The sequence below is a fragment of the Triticum aestivum genome, chromosome 6A (assembly GCF_018294505.1).
Source record: "Triticum aestivum cultivar Chinese Spring chromosome 6A, IWGSC CS RefSeq v2.1, whole genome shotgun sequence".
NCBI lineage: Eukaryota > Viridiplantae > Streptophyta > Magnoliopsida > Poales > Poaceae > Triticum > Triticum aestivum.
In genome coordinates this window covers 149,868,696-149,881,431 of record NC_057809.1, presented here as the reverse complement: position 1 = coordinate 149,881,431, position 12,736 = coordinate 149,868,696, and the positions used below count along the sequence as shown (strand labels likewise).

General features: G+C 41.0%; 1 protein-coding gene across 1 annotated transcript; it reads right to left on the bottom strand.

The window, feature by feature from the left end:
• Window positions 1-1,020: 1,020 nt before the first annotated feature.
• LOC123132568 (zinc finger MYM-type protein 1) lies at window positions 1,021-3,254 on the bottom strand. Its single transcript, XM_044552396.1, has 3 exons — window positions 2,918-3,254; window positions 1,636-2,709; window positions 1,021-1,560 (listed from the first exon to the last, which is right to left on the bottom strand). The coding sequence occupies exons 2-3, from the start codon at window positions 2,697-2,699 to the stop codon at window positions 1,434-1,436; spliced, it is 1,191 nt and encodes a 396-aa protein (XP_044408331.1). The 5' UTR covers window positions 2,700-2,709; window positions 2,918-3,254; the 3' UTR covers window positions 1,021-1,433.
• Between the last annotated feature and the right edge of the window lie 9,482 nt (window positions 3,255-12,736).

Here is a 12,736-nt window from a genome sequence, read left to right as displayed (position 1 = left end):
TACACCATTGTATATTGTAATCGCGATGATCAACAGTTGAGCTAATTAATTTGCCGACATGGACGAACCTGGTTGAACCTACGAGGTTCTCACATCCATTTAAAGTTTCGATGAAACCCGTTCAGCCCGCCTAGTTTCTGGACTAATTACTTTGATGAACTCTTGTCGAGTTTGTTATTAGAATCCGGGCCCATGCACGTATGAGCTACTCGTACATCATACCATGCCTTTTGCATGCAAACGAACTCATGCATGTAAAGTAGTGAAATTGAAGATTATTTTTGGTTAAATGATGATTTGAAGATCCAATCTAACGCTTACCTACGTAGTGCCGTTGAATATGTTGGCGCCCGTACGAATTCCTTTTGCCAATACGCTGGCTTTGCCCAGTGGCGAATCCAGAAAGAAGATGTAGGGTGGACTCAAAGTTAACCGCATAAAAAATAAAACGTTCAATTGAAGAAAAACAACATCATCTCCTGGTACATTTGTCCAAATGTGCTACAACTTTCTCAGAATACTACTGGAAACATGTAGTATCTACTGGAATTTTCCTGAATTTTTTTAAAAATATTAAATTTTGAACTAAATTTTGAAATCGCTTAGCTAAATAGCCATTATCTCCTAGGCCATTTGTCCAAATGTGCTCAAACTTTCCCAGAATGCTACTGGAAACATGTACTCCCTCCATTGCATAATGTAGTGCTTTCTCTATCCTCGTGCTTTAACTTTGACCATAAATTTAACTACCAAGACCGATTGCGGCGGGAGCAAAAGTTATATCAGTGAATTCGTATTCGAAAGAAGTTTTTAATTCTGTAACTTTTTCTCCCGCCGCAGTCGGTCTCGTTTATTAAATTTATGGTCAAAGTTCGATCTCGGGAAGCGCGGGCGCACTATATTTTGGAATGGAGGGAGTAGTATTTACTGGAAATTTGTTGGAATTTTTCAAAAATATTGACTTTGAACTAAATATTTGGTATTGTGAATTTAAATAGAGAACATTTGCCAAACCAGTGCTCAAAATAACATGAAATTTTTCAACAAAAATACTAGTAACATGTTTAGCCATACTAGAAAGGTTAATACAATTCACACACCAAAGCATCAAAGTACTAGAGAAGCAACAACAAAAGACAATGAGATGTTGCTTCTTACTAAGTGATATTGTAGTCACAGAACACCTCCTCACCAAAATATAGAAATGTATGCCCAAGTCACCAACCACAAGCCATATGTCCAAAATCGCACATTTGTTAGCAAGACAACAATAAGTCATGCACAACCAGTACTAGGTATTAAATTATTAACACTGACATCTATACCTCTAAGAAATCACATTGAACTCATGAGGCAAATGTCCCTTCCGATCCCTCATTTTTTGGAATTGTATCATGATCTGGTCATCATGAATGCTTCTAAATATCTCTTTATCACAGTAGCAAACCATGAAATTCCAACATATCAACCAAAGCTTCTTTAATTCCAGCAGATGTACAATCTGTGATGTGCTTAATGGCAAGGAATCTCTCTTGGAGCACCCCGTGATCATCTAGAAATCTACGTGCAGCAAGAAATCATATTAGTAAACATTACTAGTACAATATAAAAACACTAAAAGATGGTATGTGTTACCTCACAATCACCGCCATTTGCTCCTTTATTGAGCAATCTCTAGCCTCATCAATAAGTATTGAGAATTTCTTATCTCCAATGTCATTCTTAATAACTTTGGTTACCTCCATTGCACAAGCAGCAGCAAGGTCCTTTTGGATGTCAGAACAAATCATTTGTGCATTTCCAGCCCCCTTATCAAATGCCTCCTTCACATCTTCCTTCTTGTTCTTGTACCAGTCCAACAACTCTCTAAAATTGCCCTTATTGATGGAAGTGGAGGATTCATCATGCCCACGAAAAGCTTCACCTTGTGCTATGAGATACCTTGCACAATCCAATGATGCAGTTAGGCGGATTTTATAAGATATCTCAGACTCCTTGCTGTACACAGGGAATTTGGTAGCCACACTTGCTTGTTGATTGTTGAAATCATCGCAATCTCCCCTAGCAATGTTGTGGTAACTAGATTGACCACCAACGTGCTTTTCAAAACTAGCTAGACCTGTTTTCCAACGAGTGTAGCCATCTTTCATGAAAACATCATTGCCAAATCTAATGGCCTGGGATGGTTTCTTGAAAAGAAAGCAATGAAAGCAAAACGCAGCCTCCTTATCCACACTGTATTCCAACCAATCAAACTTGTCGAGCCACGCACGTTGAAAGGATCTCCAAATTTTACCATCCTTTGTGTTCTTGAATGTATGCCCAACAGCTTTGTTTCGTTTGTTCAACAAATAAGCTCTTCGCACATCACTTCTTCTAATTTCAGGGGCATAATCTTCTATAGGAATTCTAAGTCCTGGATCAGCAATAATTTGACTTGGATGAAACTCTAGTATAGGCATTCTTGGTTGGTTTGTACTTTCATCAAATGTGGTGTCATTTCTATCATCCCTTGGGGTTGAGGGATCAGTTCTCTCATTAGTTGAAGGAGGAACTATGGTCACTACAATCAGGGGAAGGGGATCTGGGTTCACATTCTCTGGGATCAGTGGACTGGCTGGGATAGGATCAGGTTCGACACGAGGAGTGATTGAACTACTTGCAAAAAAACTGTTTATGCTCATATTTTTTCTCTTCATTTCTGTAAATCTGCAAATAGAACAATCCAGAACAAGGCAATTCAGTAGTACTTTCAACATCTCAATAAATATCATTCACTAAAATGAAGAAGAACATTTCTCTATATCATGAACAATAAAATCATTTGCAGTACATTTGGTCAAACAACCAATTAGCAGAAGAAGAACAATAACATTTCTCTATATCTGCGACTCGTTGGCTGCTGGCGAGTCCTTACCAATGCCCGCGATGGGTTGGCTGTTGGCGCGTCTCGTGGGCGCGTGCGCGCCTCGCTGCTGGCGCGGAGCGGCGGACTAGGGAGCCGGGGTCGGAGCAGCACGCAGGCAGGGCGCAGCCGCGATGGGTTGGCTGTTGGCGGCTTGGCGCGGCTCGTCGGTGGGCGCGTGAGCACCTCGCTTCTGGCGCGGAGCTCCGGCAGTCCGCCGCCCCCGCCGGCTCCCTGGTCCGCCGCTCCCGCAAGCTCCCTTCTCGGCTGGTCCGCCGCCGGCGCTAGGTCTGGTCGCGGGAGTGTGAGACGGCTTGGTCTCGTCCCTGGATGGCTTGTTCGCTGCGTGTTGGCATTGGGCTGTTGGTTGTGTCTCCTTGTTGGGCTGCTGGGCTGAGACGAATAGCAGTAGTAAAAAAAAAAAATCTTTTTTTCTGAGGGTAGGCTACAGCCTGTTGAAGCCTGGCTACTGGACTCGCCACTGGCTTTGCCGATGTGTATGGATTCCTTTTTTTAATGACTATATGACTCCTTTTGCCTATACGCTGGCCTTGCTGATGGAATATGTGCCTGTATGGACTCTCCCTTGCACGCTGCCTTGCCAAGCTTAGGTCAACAAATCACTGCCATTCATTTATCATAACTTTATAATTTTAAACCTTCACTGTTCGTTTGCTATCATTTTAATAATATAATAGATGTTGTTGTGGAGAAAAAAAAATTAACAGAGTTGTGGAGAATAATTAGTATACATGGGTATTTCTATGAAACGAACATGTTAGCCCACCAATGTATACTACGAAACGTCGTTGCCTAGAAATTTGGTGGTCTTATTGGCTCAGACACCCATTTAACACAAGCGGATCCAATCCCTAAGAAAACATGAGAGAAGTCAAAAGAAAACTGTAAATCAAGACCTAAATCTTATATTTCACTTTCAACACAAATTCAATGTGTGCCATGTGTCATTCATCAGGACAGGTCTCACCTGCTAACCGTGAGACCTGGTCTTGTATAATTTTTTTTCGTGCTGGGAGATGTGAATGAGAGATTGCGATTACAGATACTAGATAAATTAGGAAACTACATCAATGAGTACATTTTCACGTTTATTTGATGCTTGAATCAACAAAATGGTAAAATGTTCACCCTGGAGCACTGTGGTCAAACTTGACCGAAGAGACTTGTTTGGGAGTGTTGCAGTTTTTCACACTTGTATTTTATTTGTCACAACAAATGTCGTCAAATACAAGTGTAATTTCATTCCCCCACAACACTATTGGAGTGTTCTTTGGATAGATTGTATTATCTCTGGCAGCTTACACATCCACATCTATGAACTTCCGCTAGGAAGTCACTAAATTTTCTGACAGTAAATATTAAATTTATTTTTAGATAACAGGCTCTTGCCCGACTTTAACGAACAGAAGCCCTCATGGTTTCATAACACCAATAAATATTAAACTAAACAGTGCACTAAATTTATGGCAAAATATACATCGCACACGACTTAAACTGCAATATTTTTAAGCACACAATGCTCTTGTAAGATATGGAAATGATCAGAACAATTTCCTAAAGGTCAGGTCAATTAATCCGTGTTATAATTAACCAATTAATAAAGGTTGTGTGAACACTGAAAATACAGACCCACCGGCCGACTTATGGTTGTGTTTGGCCGGACAACAGCTTGCGGCCTCGTCGATGACGTATCCATAGAGTTTTGACTGAAAATTAAATTTTGTGTTAGGAGATACAAAAGAAAGGTTGTGAACAAAGATTACAGATAAAGTATGATTTCACTATTTGTGTTTTCCAAAAAATCACCAAAAATATAATATAAAGGAAAGTTTGTGTTTGGTTTTCCAAAAGAATCACCAAATATATCTGTGGAGTTTTAAATACAAACTAGCAGGGGGGAGGGTTTTCCATGCACTTGTGCGATGAATTGTTTGTTTTGAATTAGAGAACACCATGTTTCTGATCTTATCATGTGAGAAATTATTTTGTTTTTAACTTCATCAATTTTTGCCTATCATGGACTTATACTTAATTTTCACACTACATGTTTGGACTTCATTCCAAACTCATTACACATGCAAAGTGTAAACTTAAGTGTGTTACTACGAAAGATAAAACAACCCTTGTCATCCAAAATTACACTTTCGTACTAACATGCACCCCCTCCCCCCTCTCCCCCACACACTCCTTATCCCTTAGTGTTTGTACTTGTCATTGATAACCCACAAGTATAGAGGATCACAACAGTTTTCGAGGGTAGAGTATTCAATCCAATATTATAGATTCGACACAAGGGGAGTCAAAGAATATTTGAAGGTATTAGCAGCTGAGTTGTAAATTCAACCACACCTAGAGATTAATTATCTGCAGTAACGTGATCAGTAGCAAAGTAATATGATAGTATTTATAGTAGTGACGGTAGCAATGGTAACGGTAACCGTGATAGAAATAATTTTGTAGCGAGTGCAACAGTAACGATAACAGCAGTAACTTAGCAAGAACAATATAAGATAAATTCGTAGGCATTGGATCGGTGACTTGCTGGATGATATTCATCATGTGACAGTCATAACATAGGGCAATACGACACTAGCTCCAGTTTATCAATATAATGTAGGCATGTATTTCGTAAATAGTCATACATGCTTATGGAAAGAACTTGCATGACATCTTTTGTCCTACCCTCCCGTGGCAGCGGGGTCCACTTGGAAAGTAAGGTATATTAAGGCCTCCTTTTAATAGAGAACCAGAACAAAGCATTAAGACTCAGTGAATACATGAACTCCTCAAACTACGGTCATCACCGGGAGTGGTCCCGACTATTGTCACTCCGGGGTTGCCGAATCATAACACGTAGTAGGTGACTATAACTTACAAGATTGGATCTAGAACATGGATATAATGGTGATAACATAAACGGTTCAGATCTAAAATCATGGCACCCGGGCCCAAAGTGACAAGCATTAAGCATGGAAAAGTCACAGGAACATCAATCTTAGAACATAGTGGATACTAGGGATCAAGCCCTAACAAAACTAACTCGATTACATGATGAATCTCATCCAACTCCTCACTGACCAGCGATCCTACGAAGGAACTACTCACTCCCGGTGGGGAGCATCATGGAATTGGTGATGGACAAGGGTTGGTGATGATGAAGAACGAAGATCCCCCTCTCCGGAGCCCCAAATGGACTCCAGATCTGGCCTCCCGATGAAGAACAGGAGGTGACGGCGGCTCTGTCTCGTGGATCCAGATAATTCTTTCTCCCTGATTTTTTTGAATATGTGATTTTATAGTGTCAGGGTTGAGATCTGCAGGGCCACTAGGTGGGGACAACCCACCTGGGCACGCCAGCAGGGGGGCTGGTGGGTTGTGCCCACCCAGGTGCCCCCTCCGGTGGATCTTGGCTCCAGAAATTCTCTTTATTGATATAAAAAATCCTCGCAAAGTTTCGTTCCATTCCGAGAACTTTTATTTCTGCATAAAAACAACACGATGGTAGTTCTGCTAAAAACAACGTCAGTCCGGGGTTAGTTTCATTGAAATCATGCAAATTAGAGTCCAAAATAAGAGGAAAAGCGTTAGGAAAAGTAGATACATTGGAGATGTATTAACTCCCCCAAGCTTAAACCTTTGCTTGTCCTCAAGCAATTCAGTTGATAAACTGAAAGTGAAAAAGAAAAACTTTTACGAACTCTTTTGCTCTTGTTTGCATAAATAAGCTTAAACAACACCCAGGTTTTCAGCCAACATTATAACTAACCATGCCAACAATAACTCTTAAAAATTATATTAACTCATATCAATGACATAATCAGCTAGCAAGCAATAATAAAATATCTCAAACGGCAACATGTTGTCAAAACAACCATGATATAATATGACAATAATGGTATCTCGCTAGCCCTTTCTAAGACCGCAAAACATAAATGCAGAGCACCTCCAAAGTTCAAGCAGCGACTAAACATTGTAATTCATGGTAGAAAAGATCCAGTCATGATGCACCCAACATTAGCTACACACAATGCATAAGCATGACAACAGTGCTATCAGGTTTTGACGCTTATTTTAGAAGGTGATGACACATCATATAAGTAAATAGATAGTCCTTTCATAGAGGGAAGCAGTGATTTGCAGAGGTGCCAGAGCTCAAGTTTTAAAACAGAGGTAAATGATATTTTGAGATATGCACCCTTCTCATTTACTTCACGACCATCAGTTATCAATATATGCCATGCTAAGCATGCTAGTGGTGGTTCCCAAGCGATAAAAGGAAAGGTTTTGACTCCATTGAGAGTTTTTGTTTGATTATTTGTAAGCTTTTTCTATTTGCAGTTTGGGACTGGGCATCCCTATTACCACCCTTTTCTCGTGCGATGGCGAGTGAATAAACACTCGACCTGAGAATAACCCGCTTAGCATGGAAGATACCAACCACCTCCTGTCATTCCATGAATGATCCAGGCACACAAAAATGATATATATTAGAAGTTTTTAGAGGTGGCACATGCAAATTTCCTTAGGATGGCAGGGTAATACCGCATATAGGCAGGTATGGTGGACTCATCTAGAATAACTTGGGTTCAAGGTTTTTGATGTACAAGCAGAATTCCCACTTAGTACAGGCTAAGGCTAGCAATTAGATTGAGAAGCGGCCAGCTGGAGAGCAACAATGGTCATGAACATGCATTATGCATAAGTAACATTGGACACTAGCATGAGTAGGATATGAACACCATGAACATAAATATCATAGAGGCTATGTTGGTTTTGATTGAACTACATGCATGAAGATGTGCCAAGTCAAGTCACTCGAAAATTCAGAGGAGGATACCATATCATCATACTACACCACAATCATTTTAATGCAATGTTGATATCCAAGATAAATCATTATTCGCTCCTAGCTACTTATGCATGGCATGAGAAACTATAATCTCTAATTGTTGTTGCAAACATGTTTAATCATAATGTGCTGAATCATGGATACTAGGTTAAACATATTTACAAAAACAGAACAAGTCGAGTTCATACCCGTTTCTCTCTGCCACGACCAGTTCATCAAATATCGTCATTATTGCCTTTCACTTGCATGACTGAACAATGTGAAAATAATAATAGTGCAAGAGTGCCGTGGACTAAGCTGGAATCTGCAAACATTTTATTCAATAGGAGAATACAAGGTAAAATGAGCTCTTTACTTGATCAACAATTTATTCCAATGAGAGCCACTCAACATTTTCATCATGGTCTTCTCCTCGGTGAGACTCGAAAAGAAATTCAGAGAAACACACTATTTTTTTTGGAGTTTTTGGGTTTCTTTGAACAAGCAAACAAAAAGGGAAAGCAAAAATGAGGAAAACTATTTACACGGGAAAGCTCCCAACAAGCAGAAGAAGAACAAGGAAATCTTTTTGGGTTTTCTTTTTAGTGCTACAGCTAAGCATGCATAGAAAGTAAATTAACTACAACTTTTTTTTGGTTTTTCTAATGTTTTTCAAACACACAAGAAGAAAGCAAGAAAATAAAATTAAGCATGGATGATACAATGAAAAAGTGTGAACACCGACAACTGGAATGAGATGTGCGAACATGAATATAATGTCGGTGAGAAACACGTACTCCCCCAAGCTTAGGCTTTTGGCCTAGCTTGGTAATCGATCAGTAGCCTGGATAGTAGTCGGAGTGGTAGCTCACGGAGGCTCTCGGTGCATATGCCTTGGCCTGCCGTGCCACCTCGACTGCAGCATTGTGGGCTCGGGCCTCGCTCTCAAGGACGAAATATCTTCCCTTGTTGTGATAATCAAAAAGAGCAGGCGCAGGCAATATGTGTGCACAACAGACACTTGGTTAAACAACAAGTTATAGGTGAAATTATGAATATTTCATTTAAGGATCTTATGATTTTTCATAGCATCAAATTCCAAATACTGCGTGGGTAGGATAGGGTCAAAGGTCAAAGGTGAAACACCCAACCCTCGTGTTAAACGCGTGGCATAAATTCCACCATAGAAATAGCCACTATTAGCGTTATGCTGTAGTCTGCATGCAACAATCGCTGCAAGATTATAACTCCTATCACCAGTGAGAGCGGTGCGTATGAGGCTTAAGTCTGGAGCACAAAGTGTACTACAATCTTGCTTGCCTATGATACATTTCCCGTTAAATAATGCAAAGTACTGAATTGCAGAAAAATGAATGCTCTTTATTCTACCTTGCGTCACTCCCCTCGTCTCACCATAACAAAGACTAGTTAAGAATGATTGGTACTCAGCCCTTGGCGGTTCATCAAGCAAACCCCAGAATGGGAGTTTGCAGTGGTGAGTGAAACTGTCTAATGATATGGTAAATGGATTTTCATAAAGCTTAAATGACACCCTAGACTCACGGGGATGGAATTTAAATTCTTTGACAAATGATTCAGTCAGAGTGTGGTGTTGATCGCACTTATCTAAAATGTAGGGACCGAGACCGGCATTGTGAACATATTGCTCAAATTCCTCCTTAATGCTCACAAGCACCATATAATCATCGCATGGCCATAGGCATGTTTTGGTGGCGGCATCTCGAATGGAACTTTCACTTGGTTCAACATAAGATCGACGAGCAAAGCTGTCACTAGAAGATGCCCCCGGGGATCTCCTCCTCGAAGAACTCCTTCCAAATAGGTTCATCATGTTCGCGTACAATTTTCTGAAAATTTTTGGGTGACAAAAATTTATCAGCAAAATTTTACAAGAATGGTACCAACTACTCATAGGGACACATAGAGGCCATAGCAAGCAATCAAACTACTTAGAACTCTAAGAATTCAACATGTAAGCTCATCTACAACAGCACCAAGAGTAGCTAATTATTCAAAATATAAACAACTAAAACAAAAACTAATTGGTCAAATGGTGGAGTCACATACCAAGCAATAATCCCCCGAAACAGTTTTGGAAACGGAGCTTCAAGCAAAGAGATCGAAATCCGCGGGTTTGAGAGCAAGAACAAGAGAGAGAGAGCTATGTAGAATTTTTTCTGGAGGTAGGTGATGATGTGGTGTAAAGAGATAAGTGAGGGGGCCCACATGGGAACCACAACCCATCAGGGTGCGCCTGGGGGTCCTGGCGCGCCCAGGTGGGTTGTGCCCACCTGGTGCATGATACGTCCATTTTGCATTAGGCTTTTATATTGATATTTATTGCATTATGGGCTGTTATTACACATTATGTCACAATACTTATGCCTTTTCTCTCTTATTTTACAAGGTTTACATGAAGAGGGAGAATGCCGGCAGCTGGAATTCTAGGCTGGAAAAGGAGCAAATATTAGAGACCTATTCTGCACAACTCCAAAAGTCCTGAAACTCCACAAAAGTCAGTTCTGGAATATATTAAAAATATTGGGAGAAGGAAGCACCAGAGGGGGCCACCCACCGTCCATGAGTGTAACGCCCTCGATGCGGCTATATCTCCCACGTGTCAAAGCACGAGTTAGAGGCATAACCGCATTGAAAGCAATGTCGCAAGTGAGGTAATCTTCACATAACCCATGTAATACAATAAGGGAAACAATACATAGTTGGCTTACAATCGCCATGTCACACAATACATGAATAAAGCATTACAACATCCAAATACAATCAAGGTCCGACTACGGAACCAAAATAAAAGAAGAACCCCAAATGCGACAAGGTCCCCGATCGACCCCAACTGGACTCCACTACTGATCAACTAGAACGAAACAACACAAAGGACAAGACCTTCATCGAGCTCTTCCTTGAGCTTGGTAGCGTCATATGCATGGTTCAACGGCACCTGCAAGCTGGTTTTGGAAGTATCTGTGAGCCACAGGGACTCAGCAATCTCGCACCCTCGCGATCAAGACTATTTAAGCTTATAGGAAGGGTAAAAGGTATGAGGTGGAGCTGCAGCAAGCGACTAGCAAATATGATGGCTAAACATACGCAAATGAGAGCGAGAAGAGAAGGCAAAGCACGTTTGAGAATCTATGATCAAGAAGTGATCCAAAACTACTTACGTCAAGCATTACTCCAACACCGTGTTCACTTCCCAGACACCGTCGGAAAGAGACCATCACGGTAACACACACGGTTGATGTATTTTAATTAAGGTCAACTTCAAGTTTTCTACAACCGGACATTAACAAATTTCCATCTGCCCATAACCGTGGGCACGGCTTTCGAAAGTTCAAATCCCTGCAGGGGGGTCCCAACTTAGCCCATCACAATCTCTCACGGTCAACGAAGGATATTCCTTCTAGCGGGAAGTCCCGATCAGGCTCGGAATCCCGGTTACAAGACATTTCGACAATGGTAAAACAAGACCAGCAACACCGCCCGAATGTGCCGACAAATCCCGATAGGAGCTACACATATCTCATTCTCAGGGCACACTCAAACCAGACCTCGAGTTTCCCCGAGGGGGCGCTGCACAGGGCTCTAGTTTGGACCAGCACTCAGAGAAGCACTGGCCCGGGGGGTAAAATAATGATGACCCTCAGGAGCGCGACTCCCAAGGGAAAAGAAGAGGCTAGGTGGCGAATGGTAAAACCAATGTTGGGCATTGCTGGAGGAGTTTTATTCAAGGCGAACTGTCAAGGGGTTCCCATTATAACCCAACCGCGTAAGGAACGCAAAATCCGGGAACATAACACCGATATGACGGAAACTAGGGCGGCAAGAGTGGAACAAAACACCAGGCATAAGGCCGAGCCTTCCACCCTTTACCAAGTATATAGATGCATTAATTAAATAAGAGATATTGTGATATCCCAACAAGTAAACATGTTCCAACAAGGAACAACATCTCCATGTTCCAACAAAGAACAAACTTCAATCTTCACCTGCAACTAACAACGCTATAAGAGGGGCTGAGCAAAGCGGTAACATAGCTAAACAACGGTTTGCTAGGACAAGGTGGGTTAGAGGCTTGGTTTAACAACAGGGGAGGCATGATAAGCAAGTGGTAGGTATCATAGCATAGGCATAGCAAAAGAGCGAGCAATCTAGCAAGCAAGGATAGAAGTGATTTCAAGGGTACGGTCATCTTGCCTGAAATCCCGCAAGGAAGAAGAACGAGTCCATGAAGAAGACAAACGTGCGAAGTAGAACGAATCCTCACAAACGCGACGTTATCGGAACCGACCCGAAGAAGCAACACCGGAAAGAAACACACAACATAGTGAACAACCACCACATAAACATGACATGATGCACAACCAAGTATGATGCATGTCCGGTTTAATGAAGTATGGCATGGCAAAATGCACAAGCAATTCTACAAATTAAGTGGAGATCAATATGCAACGAAGTTGCATATTGAAGAAAACACCACATGACTTATTTAGTTCTCTCCCGTTTATGTACCCAACAAGGTTAAATGTTGTTAGCATGGCAAGAGGTGAAGCATGATGAAACTATCTAATCTAGGCAAGTTTAAATGAGGCCGGAACAACAAAACAACAAGTCCGAAAACTCCTCATATGCATAAATTAGGTTTGGTACTGTTCTGCCCTAAACATAATTTTAGAGTTGTTAAACATGCTAGAAGAGTGCATCATGTTAAACTAGGCATTTTTCTACCTCATTTACATATAAAGTTTGTTACAAACCGAGTTACGGTTATTTAGTTATGAAATAAAGCATTTTAGCATGGCATAGGAGCAAATTAAAGCAAACCTCAGTTTAAACATTGTAAACATGCATGAAAGTTGCATATTATGAAACTAGATAGAATTCTAAGCAACTTTCATATATAATTTATTTAGATCCGATGCAAGGTTGTGAAGTTATTAAATGCA

Coding starts and splice junctions, on each gene's coding strand:
- LOC123132568 (XM_044552396.1), bottom strand. CDS start 2,699: ATGAAGAGAAAAAATATGAGCATAAACAGTTTTTTTGCAAGTAGTTCA. Junction 1,561..1,635: donor CAAATGGCGGTGATTGTGAG/GTAACACATACC, acceptor TGCTGCACGTAG/ATTTCTAGATGATCACGGGG.